Source organism: Charadrius vociferus, unplaced genomic scaffold (assembly GCF_000708025.1).
Source record: "Charadrius vociferus isolate BGI_N301 unplaced genomic scaffold, ASM70802v2 scaffold162, whole genome shotgun sequence".
NCBI classification, from domain to species: Eukaryota; Metazoa; Chordata; class Aves; order Charadriiformes; family Charadriidae; genus Charadrius; species Charadrius vociferus.
In genome coordinates this window covers 1,102,579-1,128,400 of record NW_009647236.1, presented here as the reverse complement: position 1 = coordinate 1,128,400, position 25,822 = coordinate 1,102,579, and the positions used below count along the sequence as shown (strand labels likewise).

Sequence of the window (25,822 nt, the reverse complement as noted above, 5' to 3'; positions counted from 1 at the left end):
GCTTCAGTGTGTCACCAGGAAAGCTTTAATTTGATACTTGAAAGTTAAGAATAATGGTGGTTTTTTTACTGCATTTCCCAAGTTACATAGGAATGATCATTTTTGTGGCTCAGTGGCTGCTGGAAATGCCATTCCGTGCTGGAGCACTCTGCATTGCCCGAGTCGACCGTGCCACCACACGTAGGTACGCTGCATTTCCCTGTCTTCACTCACGTCTTCCAAGCAACAAATACTTCCCTTTACTTGCACTTAGGGTTGAAATGGCTTTTCAGAGGTTCCCAGCACTTGTAGTAGTTTTTATCTAGGCGGTTGGAGGTTTGGAGGCCCCATTTGGTGACGGCCATACTGAGGGACGATTCGAACATGAAGGCCTGTTGGGAAGAGAAGGTAGGTTAGGGCAAGAGAGGGAGAGTTTGCATCCAGGCAAAGGTGGCTCTGCTCTACCTCAAACAGGAGTTGCACACATGGTCATTCCCTGCCAGATTCTACCTCCAGCCCGATCAACCCAGGGGGAGAAAGCTTTTCAGAGCTGGCATTGCAATGGTGGTATTAACCAGGTCTCAGGAGTGATTTCGGATTCTCTGCATACCCAGGAAGGCCAGGTTGTTCTAAAAGCTCTAATTTAAGGTCTGTTGATGATCATCATTAGATTTTAGGGGGTGGGGAAAGGAGGAGAGTCAGGCGTTTCTTTTCTTTGTCCGTAGACTAAGACAAAAATTAAATTAATCAGCATGAAAATTCCCAGCTTCCTGCTCAGGCAACAATTTATATGAGCAGATGATCAAAGCTGCCTGGCATCGCGTGTCTCCAGGGAAGCTCCTGGGAGTTGAATGATGCTGATCAGTGAGGGAGGTGAACGCTGTAGCCATTTGGTCCAAGTACTTTGCCGGTGAGAAGCTAGGCTGTACTTTGAGAGTGGCACATCCACAGTACTGTTCGAAATCTTACCAGCTCCCTTGGCTCCTTACCATGGTCCCTTCTGCAACCCTCTCAGGCTCCAGCTTGGCTTTGCTCGCCTTCTCAAAACAGTCAGCATCCGGCCCGTGAGGAGTCATCATGCTGTGCAAGCTGGCCCCTCCAGGCTGGAAGCCTTCTTCCTTTGCTTCATAGTGGCCTTTGATGAGCCCCATGAACTCACTCATGCAGTTCCCTGCGGGAGGCACAGAGAACAGGTTGCAGCGCAGTGCGATTGGGAGGCATCACAGCTGGGCTGCGAGCTCCTTGAAGCCCATGAGCTAAGCTGGGCCTGGCAGTGGGTGGCCTGGAGGTTCCTAAGCAGGACATCACAAGAGAGGACATCAGGGATCCTACAGGGGATGCTTGTAAAGCTGTATGGATTTTATTCTGTTCTCAATTATCCGGATTTGGAAACTGAGAGCTCTCTAATGAAGGTGCATTGATGTTGGTAGACATGTGCTTTTCCTACCACCTCGAGCTGTGTAAATACTGCACCTGCATACGAACTGTGTGGTGTAACCTGACACTTACAGACTTGGACTGGAGATCTTAAAGTGCTGGAAAGAAAGTTCAGTATAATCATCCCTGTGTTACAGGCTGAGGCACAAAATGCCTGGCCAGCAGTTGGTGAGGGAGCCTGGTCTGCTGTCCCAGGTTATATGCTTGCAATCATTTTGTTCAATATTCTTCTACCACCTCCACTCCAGCCAGGTGCTCCAGTACCTTATGCTTTTGATTCGTGCATTATTTACTTATTTCTAGAGAGCCACTCTATGCCCAAAGAGAAGGAGCCAAATGCGTCTTTCCCCAAGGAAGAATACCCTCTGAAGCCAATGGAGTAATATACCGCTAACTTAGGTGAGGATGGCTGTATCTAATCGTTCGGTACTTACCGAGTTATGCTCCCTGTAAGGGAAGTAATTTAACAACAGCCATCCCAAGCTTTCAGCTTTACTAGACCTGATGTGACTAAACACTACAGCAACTTTCTGCTTGGTGGTCAGTTTTTGCAAAACCAGGACACGCTTCTGTAGCTATGTTATATATAGCCCTTTTTAACCACTAGCTTGGTCTTCATTAAGTACAATCCAGGGTCTGAAATGTTTAACAACAAAACTAATTTAGCTCAAAACAGAGTTGGCCTACATATGTATGCAAACATTTATTAATTTTCATCCCAAGTTGTCAGTATCTCATGTAAGGCTGGATTGTTACAGGCTTTTCATTGAATTCGCTCGGGTACTGCGCTTGGTGCACTTAGGCTGCAGTACAGACCCTAAGAGCTGGATTGCCAACACATCTGCAACAGGACTCATACTATTGCTTAGGAAGAATGGGCTGGTGGGTAGGAAACCAAGCTAGGACTTCAGAGATGAGCTTGGTCCGGTTTCTTATTCGCAGATTTCTTACATCATCCCAAGAACTTAGGTGCACCTTCATTCATGGAATCACAGAATCTCCTAGATTGGAAAAGACCTGTAAGATTATCTAGTCCAATCACTAACCTAACACTGACGAGCCCACCACTAAACCACGTCCCTGAGCACTATATCTACACAACCCTTAAATACCTCCAGGGATGGGGACTCCACCACTGCCCTGGGTAATGCGTTCCAATGCCTGATGACCCTTTCAGTAGAGAAATTCTTCCTAATATCCAATCTAAACTACCCTTGGAGCAACTTAAAGCCATTTCCTCTTGTTCTATCACCTGTTACTTAACAGAACAGGTCGACTCCCACCTAACTCTCTGCAACCTCCTTTCAGATAGTTGTAGAGAGCGGGAAGGTCTCCCCTCAGCCTCCTTTTCTCCAGGCTAAACAACCCCAGTTCCCTCAGCTGTTCCTCATAAGACGTGCTCCAGACCCCTCACCAGTTTCATTGCCCTTCTTTGCACACGCTCCAGCACCTCAATGTCCTTCTTGTGGTGAGGGGCGCAAAACCACAAGATTTTACCTACCGGTAAAATAGCATTGTCCTCTACAAGCAGGATGCTGTGGAGTTAAAATCACTTAGTGGCCATTAGATCCTAGGTCCCACCATAATGACAATCACACGAGTACTCTCCCAGACACAGATGCGATATATGGTATAAAAGCTGTATCAGACACATTTTTTAACCTGTGGTTCAAAGACCCTAGGAGTAATTCACAGCCCCCAGGGATACAGAAAGGTGACTGAGAGAAGTCAGTATTTATAAGCTGCGCAGCCACGTTTGTATGTGAAATGGCTGTGATGTCTAGGGGGAAATATTTGGACCACCATTGCTATATTTATACTTGGGGCAAAGTTAAGGCAAGACGAAAACAGTAACTCTGAGCACACCAAAGTTCTCTGAAGACAGGTTTTCCACTGCAGCTGAGAAGAGGAGGCAATAGGGGATTTCTGACAAACAAAACAGGCTTCTTGTAAAATACTTGGAGAGAGGAGAGTTCAGCAGCACCGAACTTGTGCTACTCCTACCCCAGAGTTGCTCTGTCCTGTTACTCCTCTCTAACGGTACAAGATTCTCATCACCACACTCATTTCACAGGGAACTCATGTGCAGTGTCTTGATAGTTGACTGTTGCGATGTCTGCCTTACCCACTCAAGCTTTGCCCCTCCATGGCTGGGCTAGAGTAGACAACCAACCTGCTCATCACAAATCTACTGCTCAAGCCTATGGCCAAGATACTGTGTGTGGTCAAGCGAGTGACTGTGGTAGCTGTCTGCACGGGTACCCTTAGCTCACAATGGAGACAAAAGAATGAGGATTATTTCAGCTGTCTTTTACCACAGACTAAGGAAGTCTGAACAAGTTCATTTTGTTCGACACAACATGTCTGTGGAAAGTTAGCACAGCTCTGCTGACGCACAGCAACTGAATCGTGGTAAACCTGCTGTGTGTCTCACCTTTTAGGGTCTAATAAAAGAGGTAGCTGGGACCTGGCACTGTCCCAGCCAGTCAGGAGACCCGTTTCCATGTCACACATGTCATTATTGGGAATGAAAGCAGAATGACAGGCTAGGACTTTGCCTCTGGGATTTACTCAGATGGCGGCACAGCTGCCTACTGTGCTTGCAAGCACCACTAATTCTGCCAGCCCCCAAGGTGCTTGGAAATATGTCTAAGTAGCAGGAGGAGCTGGCTATTAAACTGTGGTTAGTAAGTGTGCAGAAAGCCTCTCAGCTCTTCAAAGTGACCATAGTGTGACCTTGAGAGCTTTTGAGATGGGTCCTTTTAGCTGTCGACAGAAGGGATGCAGCACGAGCAAGCCTTTCCCCGTGGTCTTATAGACCAGGTTGCCTCATCCCTACCCTGGAAAGGCAATCCCATGTGGACAGCTGGATTTCTAGTAGCCATTCAATGCAACATGTGGCCATGCCCTTCCAAGTTGAAACCAAAAAACTGCCAAAAAGCAACCAGCTCTGGTGATGGCAACCAAATCACCCCAAAATCAACCAACTGCCTGAGAAGGGGCCCAGTTCCCGATCTCTGGGTTCTAAAATGCCAGAGGTATCTCCATCAGTGTGCAGGTGGTGAAGAAGGGCTCAGGAGCACCGATCCAATCCTTTGCTGCAACTTTGATCTCACCCTGCGAGTGGCCTTGGGCAGCTCTATGTCTCCCTGCTTCTCGCCACATGTAATGTTGTGTTTTCCTTTCTCCTGTTCTTTATCCATGTACTCTAATGAGATAATAAGCAATTCATGGCTGAATGCAGGACAATTTCTGATGCATCTGTGCGATGCCAAGTTCAATATGCACCCGGTCTCGGTGGGAGCCCCTTGAGTACAGACGCATTCATCTATGCAGACGCCGCCAGCCCATCACCCCTGAGTTTTCCTGAGGTGCTCTAAATAGGAACATCTCTGGGTTTGTTCGTTTTCCAGGGAGGACTGACTGACTCCAAGAAGCTAACTCTAACTGTGCCAAAGGCAACAAATCAGACTGCTTCTTCCCTGCGCGTGCTCTCAAATAAATGGAGGCTTGTTTTTTTCCCTGCAGTCCTCTACTAAGCATGACCAACAAAGAGCAGACATACGGTGGTAATATGGTGGACGGAAGGTGTTGTTAGCTACCCCCCATCGCGGGGGGAATATGACGAAGTCGGCGAGTGCCACTCCAGGACGGGTTGACTTGGCTGTCAGGACAGTGAAGATAGAAGGATCCTGAAAGAAAAAAACAAAGCAAAAAGCATGAATCAAAGCAAGGCTCAGAGCTATCTGCACAGGTCATCCAGCTGGTCAACCTGACTGACACAGCCTCTCCCTTGCCAAAACCCTTTTACTACCTGCGCCTGGTGGTGTGGGTGAGATTTGTGACCCTGGGTCACAGCACCCAGCATCTCAACCCCATGCTGAACATGAAAGACAAGTGATGGGACTGGATGTTTCTTCCTTTAGGCAGCCTTGGAGAGCCTTCCCTGCCCCAGCAATGATGCCCTTGGGGTCAGCAGAACAGATGCAGGGGAGGGGCAGCCCCACAAGACTGGGTACTGTAATTCCAGGAGCAGCCTCCAGCACCCCTCCTACCACAAAACTATACCTCTTCCTTAGCTGGTTACAGAAGACAAGAACATCCTGGTGGAGGCATCTGGCCTCACAGCCCTGTTAGTTTACAAACAGGGAGAACAAAGTGCAGAGAAATTGTGGCTTGCTTCAAGGATTTTTGAAGTCTCTAGTCCAGTAAAGTGATTTTCTGGGCTTTGATCCCAAAACCATCCTTCTCCTGGCAGGCTTTTCTGGAATTTAAACAATACTTTCTGTTGGTTGTCTCACTAGACATGCTCCAGTCTCCTTGCACACCCACTTGCAGAAGCAGTGCCAAGAGATGGCATCGCTGTGGGCACCTCTCCCACTGGGCAGGTTTCCCTTTTAGAAGAGCTGCTCACATTAGTTTTGGCTTTCGTTATATTCCATAAGATCTAGAAATTATTGCAATGAAAGCTGCCAGCTCTTCGAACAAGTTTCAGTGCTGGGCTCAGAGGAACCAGGGGAAGGAGTCTGTGCAATTGCAAGAAATAAATCAAGGCAAGAATTTGAAGCAAAAGTCTTTCTGCTGAGTTGCACAGTGTGTGTTGGTTTCAGTATTCAGCTCTCCTCCAGGGCGCAGAAATTCTATGCTAAGCTGCATAAAGCTCTTTAAGAAGCTGATCAACCTCCAGTTATGTCTTTGTACCACAAAGGAGGTTGTCTTTCTCTGCAAGAGCTTGGTTTGGGCCCAGGAAAAGCAGTGCAAGAGATTTCACACTGTTTCTTAGAGCACAACATATTTTTTAACAGGCGCTGAGCCCCTGGAGCTCAGGGTGAGTTTGGATGCTATGGTATCCACGCAGCATTGTTCTGCCTTGCCCAGCTCCAGAACTTACCGCGTGGTCAAAAGCAACAGAATTGATGACCATGAATTTTTCCAGATGGTATTTGTACGGTGTGTAGTTCCCGTGCCAAGCTACGACATTGAAGGGGGAGAAATCCTACCAAGGCAAAGATTCAGAGGGTTACCATACACAGCCTTCCAACTTGCTGCACATATGCAGGCAGCTGCTCTTTCCCAAATTAAAAATGGGTTTAGTGCTGGTGAGAGGTACACTGGCAGCCTGGAGCATGAAGCCCTTTATGCGCAGCTCGACACTGCGAGGATGTGGTTTTTCTCAGCATTTCCACTTCATGAGCCTCAGTCCTTCCTCTGGGGTTTGGTCTCTAAGGGCTTTCGTGTGCCCAGGCGGTGCTTGAACAAGGCCAGCTGCAACACTGGGTCTCTGCTAAGCAAAGCCTGGCTTTTCACAGCAGCCCCAGCTCCTCTTTTCTACTCTCTCACTATAAATGTATGGAAACAGTGAGGCAAAGTTGAGTCTTTGGGCAGCCAAGTCTCCACAAACACTTTTATCCAGACTGAGGAACCTCAGCTGGGAAGGGGAATGACCCAGCAAGGCAAGGGCTCAGTCCTGCTCCGCTCAACCCAGCGGGACCTCCTGAGACTCCATGCATGCTACTGAGTTGCACATCCCAGACCATGCTCTGGCAGTTGCTGCACTTCAGTGTTGCCTGTTCTCCAGGGGCATCCTCACCTGCTGCGCTGCAAACAGCTTGCCCTGGTACTTGCTGATCACCGTGTAGCCCCCTGGCACTTGGCGGTCCTCGTACCACGCGACGGGCACCAAGAAGTCACGTGGGTTGGCCAGGCCGTTGGCTCCTGTGAAAGAAAGAGACGTGGCTTTGTGGCCGCCCTTCTGTATTTTGAATGACCTTACTGATTCTTGGCCCACCACGAAACCTGAAATAGTCATGTACTTCTTGCGCTCCTACGAGTAGGTAATGCTAGCGTTTAAGTCCATGCTCCCCTTATGTGACTAAGACAGGCCTCCCCTAGTTGCCTTCTGAACAAGATTAGTATGTCATCCTCAATCAAAGGCATGTAACAACTAGGAATTAAGCAAAAAATGGAGGGTGAATTGCTCTCTGCTCCTGGAATCCTGCTGGTTGGACACTTAGCCATGCAGAAGTTACAAGGCATGTCATGAGGGGGGCCAAATACATTTCTGAATACTTGCAGAAAGAGTAATAAAAAAAAGGGCTACTGATGCCTACAGACACTGGGCGTACTGAGGGGTTGGTTAGCATGAGGAGTGCATTTTCAAAGTGTAAAGCACCATATGGGTGCTGAAGTATTCTTCTTCTTCTCATTAGTATTATTGTTACGAAGTGGTTTTGAAATTCTTGGATAAAAATGAAGACATTACTACCTGCTGCTAGGGTTTAACAGTCAGTGCTTTTCTCCAGCTGTCATTTTTTCAAGTGAAAAGTGAAGTTAGAATAAAGTAAGACTGAAATACAAAGGATCTTGGTCTCTGAGGGGAAGGCGGGTAGGTGGTGAGAAGAGGAGCTCTTATAATTACCACCTCCTGAAAAGGTTTACAGGCAAGTGCACTCATTTTCTTTTTCTTCAGAAAGTAAACGTTATAATAGATTCCTGCCTTCTGGAGACCAAAAAAACCCACCCCAGTCCAACAGTGTCTGAAAAACTAGCTAATGGGAAAACCTGTTACAAACAGGCTGCGGCAACAATATCAATAATCAAGTGGAGCAGGCACAGGGCACAAGAAGTGGATGAAGGCAGGTAACCTCAGCTGGCTGAAAGGAAAGCTGATGAAAAATCACAGGAGGGTCCCATTAAATGGTTGGAGATTGGGCTGGTTCCCCACTGCAAGAATGACCAGCTTCAGTTCCACTGAGGCTATGAGAGGTTTGCAAAGGCCCTCTGAATGCAGATGGTCCACACCAAGCTCGTTACTGATTGATAATGCCTACTCAGTTTGCTTCCAGCATGGCCAGTCTTTTAGATCTCACTGAGAGTTATAAAACAAGCCCAGTCAGGGGGGCAGGATGGGGAAGCAACCTAAAATGAAAAACAACAAACCCCGAAACACAGGTCTGAAAGTGGGGAATTGCAGTTACCGGGTTTGTAGTTATTGTAGCTGTTACAAGGGAAGTTTCGCTTTCCTTCCCTGAGACAATCTTAGTAGCAGTAACCATGAGGTGTTTTTCTCAACAAGAAAATTTCAGAGACAAGTACTCCAGGAATAAGAAAGGTGAAATAATCTGTGCTGAGCACCTCCAGAAAGCTGGCTGGGAAATCACAGCAGGGTCAGCGGGGCTTCAATGCCATACACCCTCGCAATATCTTTGTCACGGCAGCAAGAGGCTGTGCCTTTGAGATCTGTGACATTGCACAGACCAGGAGGCAGCTGGCAGAGAGGATCTGTCATTTATGAGGGCTAGACCTGCGCTCAGCGAAAGCAGATCTGCCCTGGCAGCACAACATGAAGATGCGAATGTGTTGCTGATCCCAGTCCTGTGCTGCTCATTTCATTGATTTCTGATTCTCCAAGGGGAACAGCTTCTGAGACTAAGGTGCTCTTTGCTCTAGAGCTTAAAGGTGCCTCTGTTAACAGAGGTGGGGGGAAAAAAACACTTGATTAAATCTGAAATGCGGCTTCAAGAACACCTGTTGCCTCCGAAATCTGCCTTTCCTTTTACTGGGTAATTTCTGCCCTATCACTCCAGTTTATGCCATATCTGTAAGTATGAGGCATCGGTGATGACGACCTTTTGAGTTTCTATTGGTAGGAACAGATTCAGAGCCAGCAGATGGGGACTCCCAAACCAGAAGGAAAGAAAGAAAGTGGAAAAAGGGGTGGGAGATAAATGGTCCCTTCAGTCCCAGGGGAAAATTGGGATGAGTGACCTGTCACATTTTTTTCAGGGGGACGCTTGCTCTGCTGGGGAATAACAGTGCTGAGATGGAAAGTGTCTTTGGAAAGAAGCGTGTGCATGGGAGGATGTATCACATAGGCAATAAAAGGTTGGATTGGGGCTTGTAATTCCTGTCTGTCTCTATGAAATTCACTTTAGCTCTGATGGGAGGTTCTTACCGATGGGTCCCAGGTCAGGCAGCTCGAAGTGTGCCCCGTACACCTCCAGGATGTAGCCTCTGGTCTCTCCAAACACCTCCACACTGAAACGCATTCCTTGCTGGAAAATGAAGGAAGATACTAGGATCCTCACAGGACTTTCCTGACAAACCGCGAACCGTTGAATGCAGGAGCTGGCTTGCTCAAACGCTGGCCTCTGAGCCACAGGCAAGGCACAGTCAGCCCTTACCTGGATGACGCAGATTTCATTGGGCTCCACTAGCATCTTCCCAAACTCAGTTGTGATGAGCAGTTTCCCTTGCTGGGGCACTATGGAAACAAAATGCAGGTAGAAAAGCTGATGCAACGTGGTGAATGCCACCTTCTCTGTCCCCCCAGACCACCCAGGCTCCAGGGAAGAGTATACGGGCCCTTCCTGACTCTGCTTCACAGCAGGACTGGGCTCCCTCTCCCATGCAGAGCCTTGCTGCAGAGATACCTGCACTGGAGGGAGAGCTTCCAAACCAGCCCTATGGCCCCACACCGCAGCAGGCACCTGCCTGAAGTTAGTCCATCCATCTCCTCATGCTCCTTTAATATAGGGTTTGTGCCACAGCCCAAATAAATGAGACGACATATTTGGGGCCATACCTGTCAGTCTCGTGATCTTCACGTAAAATGGTGCATGTGCCCATCCTTGTCACGACTGCGGCAGTGTGAGATGTCTGGGAGTAGCTAATTCTCCCTGCTTCCTGAGAGTAGAAGTAACACTTCACTAATGGCCGTGTTATTTTTCTTGACTGTCCTGGTACAGGAGAGCTCACATTTTGACTTGAAAAACTAGCAGATTTACAAAACCTGCCCTGGCACTTTTACTTCATGGTAGTGAGGGAGGTGAGCGAGAACAATTTAATAGCTGTTTGATGGGAGAAATGTTTCTGTCAGTGACCCCAAGGCAGTTCTGTCCCTCGGTCAAGAAAGATAGAAGTAAATATCACGCTTCTGATACCACTCAGAATATTTTTTGGCATGTGCACACATTATGTGCCAACCTCAGCACTCATCGCGGCAGTCTGGTTGCCTGAGGCTGGCGGAGCGCAGGAGCTAAGCTGCCATGCCAAATACTCTTGGACTGAAGCAACAAAAGCGTCTAGCTGTAAGCTGTTCAGAAATCCTGAGGCTTATGTTTTCCAGAAAACCTGCGCCTGAGGTGTGCCTAATACCAGTCTGGGGACCACTGGGAAACGATCCCCGAACACCGTGCCAAGGAAGCTGGGTCACTGCTCAAAACCAAAGTTGAGGGTCTGGCACAGATGGGACCTCTCTGAGCTGCAGGGGAGTGGTGCAACCCACCCGACAGCCCAGCTGGTGCCAGACCACCAAATCTGGATGGCATGAGGGTGAAGCCAATCCTCTCCAAATCTTGGCTGTAGAGCCCAAGGCTCTGGAGGAACAAAGAGGCAGGCAGGTGGTAAGTCAGATAGGCCCTCGCGGGGGAAAGGAAAAGCCAAAGCATCAACTCACCAATCAGGAAGTCGCCATCTGAATTATAAAGGCATCTAAAGAAAAAGGAGAACAGGAAGGTCAAGGTGCTGTAAACACCAGACACTTGCACGTGCCGTAACCACAGCTGGGTAGTTTTACACTGGGAGACTGACGTGGCAGAGGTCTCCCCTTGGGCACCAGAAATACTACTTGTGGGTCAGCGAATGCAGTATACGGACTGGTGCGGAGGAGACAGGGAGGTTTAATGTGCATGTTTTAAAGTCCGACCTCTGCCAGGTCATGGCCTTTGTGGTTATGGGTGCTTCAGGCGTTGCAAACTGGGGAGCACAGCTGACTTCCCCCATGAGCTGCTGCAGGGTGTAGCCAGGCCCATCAGAGGCCGTGTGCTTGTTGACCTCCAAGGAGCAGCTCTGGTCCCTAGGACGAGAGCACCTGGATCCAACACATCCCCTCTTGCTGCATCCCCGTGCCCAGCTCCTTCCTTCTCTTGGTGGCTCCCCACCTGCTACCCCCAGTGCTTGGCCATGGAGCACAAGCTACTTCACAAACACCTGCTGTGGAAACCACGGACGCCTTCAGCTGTGTACACAGGAACACAGAGACATAGAGACAGCACCGCTGGGAACAGCTGGACTCAAGCACAGCGACGGCAGACGTACACACATACGCATGCGGGCAGCCAGCCTGGGGCAGCCCGAGCCTCCCATGTAGCACTCACTGACCTGTTGAGCATGGAGGTGTTGCAGACGAAAATATGGACGGCGATGCCATTGCGTCCTCTGGGGTCACCAGCCCCGCACAAGGTGTGCAGCCCCTACGGGCAAACCCGAAGCATCGGAAGTGAATGGCAAGCAGCGGGGCAGGGGACCAGCCCCCGTTCGCCCCCTCATCCCACCCCCTTGCTGGGGCTCACCCCCTCTCCCCACTTCCTGTACCACTACCAGCCTTTCCCTGTATGGCCCTTTGCCAAACGTGTTGGCTTTTCTTTAATGTATTAAGGGTTTCTTAAAAATCCATGTAAGCTGGTGTTTTCCAGCCCAGGGACTGGGGAGAACTGGGGCTTTGGGCTTTTTTTTCTTTTTTTGGAAGAGTTCATTGAAAATCAATCAAGTCCACTGGCAAGCTGGTTGAAATCTGGCATCCTCTTCCCTCCCACGGATGCTCTGCGAGCCCAGTGGTGTCAAAACCACTGCTTTTATCCCAATGCTGAGCATCCCATGTGCCCCAATAGCCCCCCCCAAGGTGGAGGAGAGATGGAGGATCCCTGGATGCCCCTCAACTTACGCTCACAAAGTCCAGCTTATTCTGAGGGGCTTTCGGGATCTCGAAAGGTTTCCATCGCAGCTAGATTGCGGCAAACAAAAAGCAAGAAAGCGATGTCAGTGGTTATATTGCAAACGGCAGCAATTCAAAGAAAAGCAGAACCCGGTCCCCCCCACCCCTGCTTCCCTGCCCTCTGCTAGCTGAGGTAGCTTTCTCTTTCTTCATTGCCTTGCTTAATTTGGTTTACAGGTTTCTTTTGATTTATAAAGCTTTTTTTCCTTTTTAATCATAATTTTGTAAAATAATTGGCAGGCTTGTGTAGTGCCAAGGTTTAAAAAAAAAACAAAACCAGTCCTATTTAAAAGCTGTCTCTTCCTCTGTTACTAACAACACTGTTGAGAGCAAAGGAATTCCGATGTGCCAGCTTTCCACAGCCAAATTGTCACAGTCCTGTGCTCCACTCTGCACTGGATGATTCACTCCATCCGTGACCTGAGCATAACACTCCCGTTTGCTCCACCTCATTTTCCCCACATCCGAAGCAGAAATATCTATACCTGTGTGAGTGGGAGCTGCGAGCAGCACTAATTACTTCTTGCAAAGCCAGTCGAGATCCTCAGGCAGAAGGTGCCAGAGGAGTCCGAAGTATTTATTACCGCTAATATCATATTAAGGGGCTTTGCAGCTCTTGGGAACGAGGTGCTGCAGCTGAGAGACCCTCTCTGGGTGGGGGGGGGTTCAGTGCAGACCAGTCCAAACACCCAAAATTAGGGGGATGTTGATGTGGCCAGCTGCCAGATATATCCCCTGCATCGATATGCTTAACCCCAGATGAAGTGCCTGTGACTCTTGGCATCCATGAGAACATTTTCTTGCTTTTAGCTACCTGACCTGGCAGTTCTTGACATGATTTTAGGCTGGTACCCTGAGAAAACAAAGCTCACGAGACTCTGTGTCTGTGCCTGCTGCTCCCAGAAATTTTGAACTATGTGACATTTCAGCTAAATTTGAAAGGAATGCAAAGATATTAAATTCCCCCATGCCTCAAGGAAGTTTTCCAAACCCAAATCAAAATGTGGGTGGCCAGGCAACTTGTCAGGCTCTCCCGGAGAGCCAGCCTCAAGAGGAAACGGGGAACTGTGCCCAGTGAGTGCATCTGGCAATAAAGCTGAGCTAAGCAGGGGCTCGTTGCTAATTAATCAGCTGCACCCCAGGCCTGGCCCCGCAGCTTTGCCCTCTCTGTTCTGCTCTCTGAAGCCATCTGCTTCTTGACATCATCCCACCACCACAGCCTCACAGCAGCCCTGGGTCACCTGGGTTGGATCCATCCCTCCTCCCTTCCTTCCCCCATCCCATCCGCTGCTGGGCAGAGCCATGTTTTCCTCCCCAGGAGACCTGGGTGGCTCTGTGATGGTGCCTGCTCAGGGTCACACTTCTGGGGTGCCAGGTGGAGGGCAAGAGGTTTTGCTGGAGAAGGCATATGTTCTGGATGGAGCCACCAAACGCACTCACAAGCAGATCAGATGTGACCCTTGCGAGGTGTTGACACCTCACAGATGAGCGGGTAAGAGGGCGCTGAACCTCACGTTTTGCTTTCGGACTTCTTTAAAACATGCTTTCCTTTGGTTTCCAAGGCAGCCTTCCAGACATGAACCAGAGCCAATGCAAAACATGGTCAGAAGGTGCTCCTGAGCCTGCTGCCACCCCCAACAGTAGGACCTTCCCCAGCTCCTGTTCATTTCATGGCAGCTCTGAAGGCCAGCAGTGACCTCTCAACATAAACTGCTCCTGTAATGATTATTTTAAGCCTTCAGGGTTGGGAACTGGGACCCTGTTGACAGAAACCATTGGGAAATACTGACAGAGAGGACACATGGAGGGATAAAGAGAGAAGACTCCAAAGACTGAGGGAGAGAGAGTGAGTGAGGGAGAACAGGTTAAAAAAAAGAAATAAATGTCAGGTCCTTTCTCACTGAGGAGTATGGGAAATGGCAGTTACTCTACAGATGAAGTGATAAGTATAGTGCAGTTCCTGCATAACAGCTTAATTTTCACTTTGGTCCCTGTGGACACCTCCACAGCTTTCATTCCTGTGGGACAAGGAGAGTGCGAAATGTGATCCAGCCCACTGGTTGCAACCGAAAATGGTGCCTGGGCCCTCTCCTCCAAAATGCTTGCAAACTGCTAAGCCACTGCACACCATTTGTCTGGTGTTTGGGTTTCACTGATGTAAGAAGAGAAGAACAAGTGCCCTGAGCCAGAAAAGAAGTCCAAGACAGCCAGCGGCTACCAGTGCCAGGTGCTTAAAACAGGGAAGCCTTTAGCGTTGTTTCCCTGCTGTATGATCCATGAGCCTCCTGAGATACGGCATCTCTGTGCTTTCTATTACTTTATAGGTTTTCTCTCTATAAGGTTTGTCCAACCATTTTTCACACCCACCTGGATCCCCTGGCAAGAAGTTTCACAGTTTATGCCTTCATTTTTTAATGTGACATTAGTTATTGGTATTAATTTTCTCCCTGCCTCTCAACCATAGTTTCCCTTGGTCATCTCTGTTCCAGGCTGGAGAGCTTTCTTCTGTTTCAGCATTTCTTGCACAGATGTCACTCCATACTTTTTCATCATCTTTGTCTCCTTTTCTGTTTTGTCCCCTGTGCCTTTTCTAATTCTGCCATTGTTTTGGGGCAACATTAAGGGATTTTTTTGCCATTTGACACATAAGGTACCTCCATATGGCCATCCTTTTAGATGGATGATGACCGGGAAAGCTCCTTAAATGAGCTGAGTGAAACACAAAGCACTGCAGGGATGCGTTGATCTTGTCCAACAAACTGAACCTGGTCTCTGGCTCTGCTTCAGAGAGGTTGAGAAGGAAAGCAAGAAGATGGGTCCCTAGGACTTGCTGCTAGGAAATAACCCTTCTGGGGTTGATGATTGCCATTGAAAGCAGTGTGAGAGAGAGAGTGGCCAGGAGCTTCATTGCTGTTCTCTTAGATAAAAGATGTACTACACATAAATGGCTTGAGATGCTTGAGAGCTGAGCATCTTGGAATTACTGTAATCATAAATAACTGTAATGGTAGATGCGGGCTGCGAAAGGGCATCGGGGATGAATGAGGTGGTAACAGAAGTCGTTGGAGCTTCATTTGGGAATGAGCACCAAAGGGTCCTAAATACAAGCCTGTTACCGCTCCTTGGTCATTGGCTGGAAAACATATTCCAGCAGAACTGGGAAAGTATTTAGACAAATGGCAAGGCTTTTGGGAGGCTGGAAATCAGCTAATGATGAGGCATCAAAGGGCAAAACCTGAGAGGAGTAAAAACCGATGACCATGATATGATGTTGAGAGGAAAACAGCAGGAGGAGAGAGTCAGATTAGCAAAGCCAAATGTTCTGGGGCTGGCAGGGAAGAAATCATGATTAAAGATGATGGAAAGGCCATAACAGAGGAAGACAAATGCTGTGTCTTTGCGTGACTCTCCAGAATGAAGCTTGATTTCCCACGAGGGCTGCAGAGAAACGGGCTGGCAGCCAGCAGCCTCAACGAAAGCACAGGGAAGGAGAGGATGGATGGCAGAGACATGCTGCTGCTCTGCCTGCTGGGCTGGGGCACGATGAGCCTTTGATAGGGGAAACTGAAGAGGAGGAGAGAGCAGCCTGCGAGGTGGCCAACAGGAGCCCCCAAGGGAGATGCTAGATAGCACAGACCAAACCCTGTGACACTGCGGCCATGCTGGGATGCAGCACGAGCACCCATCGAGGTGGAAAGCAACAAGCGTCGCATCGAGGGCTGTCCTTCCTTGGATGACCCATAGGTGAGGAACAATGGGTGGCAGTCAGGACCCAGCTCCTGTTCTTGGCCAGACCACCAGCTCCCTACCACTCTCCTCAGACCTCTTGCAGCTCAGTGCCTTTGCACCCCTGGCTAGCTTAATATTTGATTGTCCTCCTGGCAGGACCAGGGCTCTTTCCAGCATGGTTACCTGGTTGGGGTCAGGCTCAACTTCATCCCAATTGTGTGTCAAGTGGCCCTCCTCAAGAGGTTTGAACGGTTTGTGGCAGACTGAAGGTAGGATCCGATACAGCCAGCTACAAAGAAGGAAAAGACCTGGATTAGCCTGGGAAAGAGGTTAAACCCTCTGGGTGGCTGCCGTCTGATTGAGCTCCTAAAGGCATGAATAACATTTACATTGGTGGCAACTGGACCAAAAGGTGTATTAAATATCAAACACCAGCTCACAGTCAGAGACTTCCAGAGAGATGGCTTTTTATATAGGCTCTAAATACAAATATATGCTGTTATATGTAAATGCCTATATGTGTGTTTACATATAATTCCGTATGTTCACATTCACACACACATATATGTGCATGTAAAAATTAAGGATACAGATATCTCTGAGGTGGAAAAAAAGCCTATTTAAACACAACTATAAAGCAGCTCAGACAAGACAGGGATGAGCACAGCATCTAACTGAAAGTATAGAGGAGCTTTCAGGAGGCAGGTCACAGTCAGGATCTGGATTTGGATGGATGACTGAAAACGGCATCCTGTGCCTAGCTGGCCATGCCCATAGGACCACCGCGGAGCCCGTGCAGTGAAGACTGGAGTTTTATGTGGGATGACGCTTCCTACTGCTGTAGGAGGTCCCCCATGCCTCCATCACTGCCTGGGACCGTCACTCTCCTTCCTTGCTGCCTGCTGTGTCCATGGCTGCAGCCCCTGCCTCCCCCGCCGCTCCAGCGTCCGCACGCCGTGCACAGGCGCAGCCAAGCCCGAAGCTGGGTTTTTAATCAAGCGGGAGAGCAGAGGTAATCAGGAAAGGCTGAGCTAGGCAGGGCTGCCAGTGCCTTTGATGTGTTAACAGCGGTGGTTGCAGTTTGGGTGGGTGGGAGAAGGGGGGAGGGAGCTCTCCCTTGAGAGCTGGAAAATTTCCATCAAGGACATCTTCGTGCCGCAAACAATGATTCATCCCTTTCCCACGCACACCGCGAGCTGGCACCAGCCCGGAGAGTGGAGCTCTGTGAGGCAGCTCAGATGATGCATTTGCCTTTCATTTGAACGAACAACAGAAGGGACAGAAAAGCCACTGTGGGAGAAGAAAATGAGAAACCCATCTTCTGCAATCTGGTCATAGCTGGAGCACGATGACCGGGATGGAGTTCTGAGATGTTAGCTGCCGGCTGGAACAAGGTGTCTCCAGCACTGCTGGGAATGTGGGGTAGCGAGCAGCGTGCTGGGTGCCTGGCGCTGGTCTGAGCACCTGGCCAGCCCCAAAACAGGTACGGCCTTAGCTAGTGCCTCACCAGCCCTGGCCAGCTTGCAGGAGTGTTCCTTAGGAGGAGGGAAGAGTTCTGCTCAGGTGCTTGGTTTTGACACTGTCCATCGGGTGCTTACCAGTGCGAGTCACAGCGGTGATGTTTTCGCGGTAGCATCAGGGCTGAGACCCCGAGGTTGTTTTGCGCAGCACACAGCCCCCTTGGGACCGGTTGGTGCCCATGAACATCCCCTCCCCTTCCCCCTCTCTCTCAGAAAACCATTTTCTTCCCCATCCCAACATCCTCTTTCTCAGCATTTTGACAACCCACTCACCCCACCTGGCCACCCTCTTCTGTGGTTTTCTGTCCTTGCCCCTCTTCCAGCACACCCTGGAGGTTTTTGGATGTATGCTTCATCGCCTCTGCCCGCCCGGGCTTGCAGAAAGCTCTGGTGGCACAGAGGCAGCCTCTCCATATCTCCCCGTCCCTCATCCCAAGCACCCCACATCACCCGCCCGCTGCCGGGGGTCATGATACCTTCGCTTATTCGTGGGCCGGGGACAGGTGAAGGCAGAACCTGAGAGCTGTTCAGCGTACAGGCCGTACGGGCACACTTGTGGGTTATTCTGAATGGGAGGAGAAGGAAAAACAAGGAGTAAGAGGCAGCGGAACAGGATTTAGCTCTGGACTGCAGTGGGTGCCCGGCAACCCAATGCAGTGGGGTGGACTGTGCTCCTGAGCCTGTGCATCAGCCCCGGTACTCCTATCTTCTTGCTCCTGTGAGGCTGAATGCCCTGTGGGTACCAGCCAGACCCCAAAACCCATTCCCACATGCAAGAGGCTACAGAGGTGCCCTGCGGAGTCAGCAGAGCCATTGAGGCAACACAGCTGCTGCTGGAGCAAGCTGTATGGGGCAGTGCTCGGTTGGGCTGGCAACAGGAGCATCAGGGAAAGGTGGATTATTCCCAACACTTACAGACTGCAAAGCAGACCGTTTTTATGCACAATTTTTTTTTGAGACCGAGTGTTCAGAGGTGTTGCCCCAGAGCACCGTGTCTGTCTGGCTTTCCAGAGGGCTGATAAAGACTCACAGCAGCTCCACCTTTGCTTCTTCCCTCCTACGCACTAAATGTCCCCTTCTCCTCCTGCCCTCTGCCCAGGGGAGGGATGCCCCGAGCAGGTGTTTTGGTGGTGTGCTGCTTCCTCCTGCCAGTGCTGTTTGCTGCTCAAGAGCTGGGGTGACCTGTGTGGGAGCCTTCGCTTCTCCGCAGGGCTTCTGTGTGGTGACACTCCTTCTTCGGAGTACAAAGGGAGCACTTTCCTCTTTGCAGAGCTGCGGGTATGACTAGCAAAGGTTTAGCAGCCCTTGTGAGTTCATAACTGAAGGACAGATTCCTCCTTTTCAGAGAACAGAAACCAGACATTTTGATCTAAGTAGGCCAGCATCTATTTGTTTGAGATCAGCAAGAAGCAAAGGCATCCAAGAACTGCAGGAAATACAGAGTCATACACCATTTGCTATCCCATCTCCCTCCTGCAAGGTCTAGTTTAGCATCCTGTTGCCCTGCTGCGCCTCAGCAGATCAGCCAACCATACCGTATCAAACCCTGCCCTGACAGGTGGGCAAAAGGAAGAGGTAAAGCTTTCGTAGCGCACGTAGCTTCCAGCCCTCCAACTCCATCTTGTCAGTATGGGTAGGCAGTGAAGCAGGGGGATCAATAGCTCTTGTCATTTTTATCTTAGCCAGCACTACTGCAGATGCCAGTCTTATAAATACTGCAGAGGAGAAAGGATCCACCCCTGGGACTGGAGATTTTTTTGCCTAACTCGTTTTCAGATTTTTCTATTGACTCTTTTGACACCGAGTCCAAACTCTGTCCAGACAAGGGTACCTCCACCATGAGCTGGAGGGGTCTCCTTGCTTGGAAAGTGGTGCTGCTCTGGGAAAACACGAGGAGCACGTCCACCACAGCCCACTGCCTGTTCAGACTAGCAGTCATGGCTGTTGATCTCCCAGTTTTAAGGTGCCTCTTCATGACATCTTTTCTCCACCCATCTGCCATAGCCAGTCTCAGAAACAAGACACTGCACCAGCTGAGCCATAAGTCTGGTCCAGCACAGGATTTTTTCTTTCTTGTGGGCACACCATAGGCTGCAGTGCAGACCTATGGGACACATATATGCATTTAACATGTCCTAGTGGTGTGTGTTACTATCCACACTGGCACACAATGTGTGAAACACCAGAACCGGGGATATTCAGCAAATTCAGGAAAAGCAAAGGGTGAAGTTCCCTGTTTGACCTTAATTCTGCTGGCCTCTTTCCACAGAGGATGCAAAGGAGCTGACTTGCACCAAGGGATGCCAGTGACTGAGCGTAAAATGCTGCCATCCAAGCCCAAGGGATAAACAGGGCATCCAAGGGAGGGCACAGTCAGCCTCAGAATGTGCGCTGGTGTAAAGGAGACCAGCGTAAAGGAGACAAGAGAGCTTTAATTCATCAGGGTTTCGTTCTTGCCTCTGCAGGCCGAGTAGCTAGCATCACAGGGGGCATTATTCCTTTCTTTAAAACAGAAAGACCCAACATAATTTATTTTAATCTAACATGTTCAGATGTTACTTCCTTTTAAGAACAAATCTCTTGGTTTATGACTACATGCGTTCATGTGCCCTCCCTACAAAGAAGCCGCTCTCCTGCCAAAGGCTTATAAGCTAGCTTCATAGAACCAGAAATGCCAAAAGCCGTGTCTTCTGCATTAGTGTGTCTCTTTGCCAAACTTCAAACTTCTGCTCCAGTTTATTCTAGAGCCCATGGCTTCCTTCTCAGTGTGGCCGAGCCACTTTTTCTGCAAACTCCTTTTGGAAAAATAGCATGCTGTTGAGCAGAGGTAATTCAGGCAAGTCTTAACCCCCTAGGTGAAACTTGGAAGCTCACGAGTAACTTAAAAATAGAAAGCATGAATGGAAATCTTTAATTCTGATTTTCACCAGCATCTTGTTATTCCAGTCCTGTATAAAGGGGGCTCCCAGAGACTTTTGTGGTGGCAGAGTGAAAAGAAACATGTTAAGATGAAAGAAGCCCAGGGAACAGATATTCACACTATTCCATGTCATTTTAATAAAGCACTTAAACTCAGTACCTGTCCCTCCGGTAAAGCTCCTGGACAGCGTGGATCCTCAGAAACATGTTCATTTCCAAATCCTGACATGTACTGTAAAATAAACCATACGTCTCATCAACATTCTGAAAACACAAGCAAAACCTCTCTGAACAAGCCATCCGTCACTTCCCCATGCTTTTTTCCAGGCTCTTCATATGCATTAAGACTTTCCTAAGTGATCTGCTTGCATATTGCCATGGACCTTGTTGGTTTGCTTCATTGGCTAACCTCATGGTGGACCAGGAAGCGCAAACAAGATTTGCTCTTCTGCTAAACCTGCATGTACATTTTGACCACATTCTGCACCATGAAGGCACTTGAGAAATATGCCAAATATCACATATGCAGTCAGACTCAAGAACAAAGGGGTGATGTATAAGCAGAAAAACTATGCATCAGCATTATGGAGGTGTGCTAGCACCATTCAAGTTAAACCTGACTTCGCTTGAATAGCGGATGTTCCAACATCTGCAGACTGCTTTGTAAATTCATGCACTGAGTCATGACCCTCAGATGCTCAAGGATTGAAACTGGGAGTCATTTGGTTGTCAAGCTCTTGCAATGCATCCCCATGACCATCAAGAAAAAGGTCAGGATGTAGCTGGGATGAGGGAGGAAAGGAAACCCCCCAGGAACTTAACACTGTGTCACTGATCTGCCCTAAATGAGTACCGCCCAGTTGGGTGTGAACTGTCCGCCATGGTAGTAAGCAAGAATTAAATCATTACCAGGTGATAATCTGGTTTTCTAGGGTGATATATACCTGAGAGACCCATGGACTGAACAGACCTGCACGCCCTCCCATTCCTGCCTTGCCTATGGCCGCTGTGGCCTGAGCATGGCTAAAAGCCACAGGATGCCGGAGGATGCGGCTCCCAGCTTTGTGGCACTGAGAAAAGCCCCACAGTAAACCTGAGACACCCAAGGGAAGCAGGTATAACAGAGACCTTAGCTTTGCACTGACAGAAATGTAAATACAGTCCCTTCAGATGCTATAGAAAGGCATGAAGCAACTCTGTTGAACTCTGCGTGAACGCGGAGGTGTTTTGGCAGCAATCAATGGTTCAGCCCCGTGGCCCGGGGACAGAGTTAAATATTAATGCTCCTCTCTGACAACTGCAAGAGTAGCTAGGCCACTTGTCTGCCTTCCCACAGTGGCGCTAGGATGACAAAGCCCAAGAGTCCCGACGCTTGGCTGACACATGGGCGCTTGCTGCGACGGGGTGGCTGCAGCGCTGCGATGCTGCTGCGCCCCAGCAGTCGCCTTGGAGCTCCAGCATCCAGAAACCCCAGCAAGCGCCAGGCACCCTCCTTTGGTGTGGTATGACACCCCAGGGAGGCAGAGGTCTGACACAAAGGTGGAGTGACAAATCCCCTATACCTGCTTTATTATATTATTACGTTGCCTGGTTTATTTCCCCCAGGGTTTCTCAGCCTTGTGCAGTTTGCGGCCCCTCCCTAGAAATTTCCCAGCGTAGCAGACACTCAGAGGGCAAACCTGAAACCTCCTGACAAACCGTGTGTTTTCCTCTGGCACCCTTCAGTGACCTGTAAGAGAAGTCCATTCCCAGGGACAGCCAGGCTGGCTGGAAGCCCCGCTTAAGCCTGAACCTGAAAACAAATCGGTTTCCATCGGTTCAAGGAGGCTGTTTGTCTCCTTGATACAAACGAACATGCATCGCTAGGACTCTGCTCTCCACTGGGCTCTGCAAGAAGCATATTGATATGCAAAGCAGCAGGTCACCTAAGCAGCCTTGGCAAATGTATTGTACTGGAGCATTTCTTTTTTTTTTTTTTTTTTCCCCTACTCTCTTTTAAAAGGAAATGCAGCAATATCTGATGGACTGCAGCAGTTCCAGAATTAACCGAGACCTCTGCACTGCATCCTCCTCTACCTGCAAAGTAGAGGTGGCTGGAGCGTTTGCCTGCGAGGCAGCCTTGATGAACAGGGGAGGAAAGGTGGAAGAGGAGGAGGAGGAGGGGGGCATGCTTATTTTCTGGAGGCATAGCCAGTGGGGCCCAGCGTGCTCTGCCATTAGCACAGCTAGGAGAGGGTTAATGCAATGTGCAGGCTGCTTTTCGGAGGATCACCTGTAACAGGCTGGACTGAGGTGATGGAGAGCTGGGAGGGAATGGTTTGGGGTTGTTCGGTGGGTTTGTGTGTCTGGTAACCAGCGTGTGCTCCCTGGCAGCCCCCTGCCATGGTGCTGGGGCGAGAGGGAAGGAGGCACAGAGGTTTTGCTATGAGAAATCCATCCCCGGTCCTTCAGGCTAAAAAGCGGGTGACCTGCCCAGCTGGCCTGCCCAACCACATCCCCAAAAGCCCCTCTGCTTCTGCTTGCTGGGACGTGGGGAGGGGGGGAAGGAAAGAAAAGAAACCCAGCAGCAACCGTCTCGTACCGGCAGCTGCTCCGTGCCCATGTTGGTGCTGTGCAGCACCTGGCCAGCCCCAGGCAGACAGATGGGTCCTGAGTGCAGCAACGCAGGCAGCTTCCCACCAGGCTGGCCTGGCCGGAGAGATGCTACCTTCCTCGGCTGCGCATCGCCAGGTGATGAAGAGCTGCTGGTCATGGCCCAGCCGGGCTGGAGGCTGGGTGGTAGGGGCAGGGGAGCTGAGGTGGGGAAGAGGTGGGGTTTGGGAGAGGGTGGCATTGCCCCACTGCCCCAGGGGCAGGGGCAGAAGCTGCTGCATCATTGTTTGTCCAAATCAATTCTTCCTTGCCAAGGGAAAAAAAAAAAATTAATCCTCAGGTAACTGCATTGAGGGCTGAAAAAAAGACATTGGCAGGACTGCAGCCATGGGAGGGGAGACATCGTCCTGTTGGTGATTTATCACCCCGAGTGTGGCTCCAAGGCTTTGCCTGGGTGTTTCAGTGTAGCTTTTCTCATTCACTCATTTTATTTTGTCTTTCCCTGTGGCAGACCTCAGAGAGGCTTCTCCTCTCCTCTCCATGCCCTTCAGGGTCAGTGTCAAACACTACTTGGGCTGGCAAAAACAGCTGTGCAGCTCCCCGCATGCCACCAGGACTCAAGCACCATGTGGGGACGCTGCCAATGCAGGTCGGTTGGGAGCGACAGCGCAAGGGCCAAGCACACCATGGCCCTTCTCCCTAACGACCTTCTGAGCCCACATCCGACCTCTCAGTTTGCGTTGTGCAGGGTGGCCCCAAGGCAAGAGAAATGACCCCTCTCTGCCCACCTGACACCAGTACCAGCGCATCCTTCCTGGGTGAAAAAATTCTGGAGACATGGAAACTAACCTTTCTTCTTCATGGCATGACGACTGGTTTTTAGCCCAAAGCGACCTCCCTCTAGGTCCCTGCCTGGCCTCCATGGTTCCTAGCAGTGCTGTGAGTAACTCCAGGTCGGGTAGGTTGATGGGAACTATTTTGGTAATTGGGCTGGTGGTTTGATAAAACAAAAAGTTCCCTGTGGCCCTGTTTTCACTTCTGCTTTTAATTACTGTTGTTATTTTGTTCAAGATCCTGTATCTTTTTATGCAAACAGGATCTTAGGAATTCATCTGACTCCACTTGTTTTTTTGTTTTGTCGTTTTTCAATAAAATGGGAGAGATAAAAGCCCAGCACAGCATAAAAAATTCAGCAAAGCTCATTGATTGGAATAACCGGGATGCAAAGCAGAGTGCTCACAATGGGTGTCATGCTCTGACCTATAAACCATAACCTTTTGTTCACCGGATTAGACAGCAGGCATAGGAAAAAGACATTTGAAGTCTGAACACATAGATTGCAAAATAATTAAGGCCCTTCTTCAAACGCTGCATAATACATTTCGCTATCAGCTCCTGCTGCAGGACACAGGAAAACAACATTCATCTCCAGACAAAAGGCATGGCACTTTGTGTCAGCTCAGTTCAGTCAACACCACGGTGTCTAACACAAACCCAAAGAAACAGGGACAAGAGCATTTGGGGCAATGAGCACAGCAGGTCTTTCACCCTCTGCGCAGGGATCCACAGGCCCCTTGCAGGGTAAAACCAAAGCACCCGCACCGGAGATCTGCCCTGGTGCTGCCATGGTGCCACAGGGCCAACATCCCTGGCAGGAGCTCCCACCTCCCCGATGTCTCACCAACCCTCTGCTCCAAAAGCGCCAGGGATGGTCCAGGGCTAGACCCTTCCTGAAAGGAGCTGCCCAGCTCCAAGGTGGGTCAGGGCACTCGGTGGAGCAGGGAAGAGAGGGGCAGATGCTGGGAGAGCAGAGAGGAAGGGTGAAGCGATGCTTCTGGAGGAAAGATGCAAAGAGAAGATTGTCTGGGGAGAGGCAATAATGGGGTGTATGGGTGTATATGATGTCTCAGAGGGGAGGTGCTGGCAGAACAACCTGTTCCCATGGCCAGCTCAATGCTCAACCTGTGTCCAAAGTTACATTGGCCAACAAGGAGTTATGGTCTGCTAGGAACAACTCAGAGACGGGGACATGGAAGATGCTGTCATGACCCTGACAGACACCTGTTGGCCACTCATTCAGAGTGGTACGGGGACAAGGCTGCCCCACTGCTGAAAGAAGGCAGTGAGACCTGGGGGGTGTCAGGGACAGGCAAGGGATGAGAGGCACGGTGAAATTTTGCTGTATGAGGAGACAGGACTCGAGAGAGGCTGGCCCCCAAGCAAGGACAGCGAGGTGCCCATGAGATTCAGGGTTGTGAGCCTCGCGTTCCCAGGCATGAGCCACCCACCACATCCCATCCTTCTCCCCAGACTCCCCCACACGCTGGCAAATGGCGGTGGGGAAATCCCCTGCCACTGCCCCCCTGGGGCTCGCAGAGGAGGCCATGGCCGGAGCCCGGGTGTGCCAGTGTGCCCTGCGCAGGGGACTGAGAAACTGCCTCAGGACAGGGCCACTGCTCCCCCGGGCTGCCAGGGAAGATGGCAGCCAGGGTTGCAACATCTGGGCAGATGTTGCCAGCCAGATTTCATAGGCTGAGGTGGAAACGCCCCCCCTGGCAGCCGGTGCAGGAGGAGGGGTGCATATGGAGGGTGGGGGAAGGACAAATTCCCTAATGAAGAGGTCCTGTGCTGGCACAGCCTAACCAAGAATGATTTCCAGAGGAGGAGAAGAGAGAAAGAAAAGCCTATTTATAGATGAAACACAGCAAAATCCTTTATCCCAAGAGAGCTTTAAAACACACCCTGAAACACAAAAGAGGGCCACACTGAAGTGAAACAGATGCCAAAAAAATTGGTGTCAGCGGAGAAGGGGTGTCCACAGCCAGCACTGGTGGGCTGCGGGCACCCAGCCGCTTACCTGCAAGCCTGTCAT

The 25,822-nt window shown here is 50.0% G+C and overlaps 1 protein-coding gene across 1 annotated transcript; it reads right to left on the bottom strand.

Annotated features, from left to right (window-relative positions):
* HGD (homogentisate 1,2-dioxygenase) lies at positions 1 to 25,822 on the bottom strand. The gene is made up of 14 exons (XM_009879891.1): positions 25,808 to 25,822; positions 20,519 to 20,590; positions 17,916 to 18,004; positions 16,103 to 16,208; positions 12,140 to 12,199; positions 11,578 to 11,669; positions 10,874 to 10,908; positions 9,600 to 9,679; positions 9,371 to 9,470; positions 7,007 to 7,131; positions 6,308 to 6,412; positions 4,982 to 5,108; positions 969 to 1,150; positions 1 to 371 (listed from the first exon to the last, which is right to left on the bottom strand). The coding sequence occupies exons 1-14, from the start codon at positions 25,820 to 25,822 to the stop codon at positions 240 to 242; spliced, it is 1,320 nt and encodes a 439-aa protein (XP_009878193.1). The 3' UTR covers positions 1 to 239.

Coding starts and splice junctions, on each gene's coding strand:
- HGD (XM_009879891.1), bottom strand. Junction 18,005..20,518: donor GAGCTTTACCGGAGGGACAG/GTACTGAGTTTA, acceptor CCTCCCATTCAG/AATAACCCACAAGTGTGCCC. Junction 372..968: donor GGGTTGCAGAAGGGACCATG/GTAAGGAGCCAA, acceptor TCTTCCCAACAG/GCCTTCATGTTCGAATCGTC.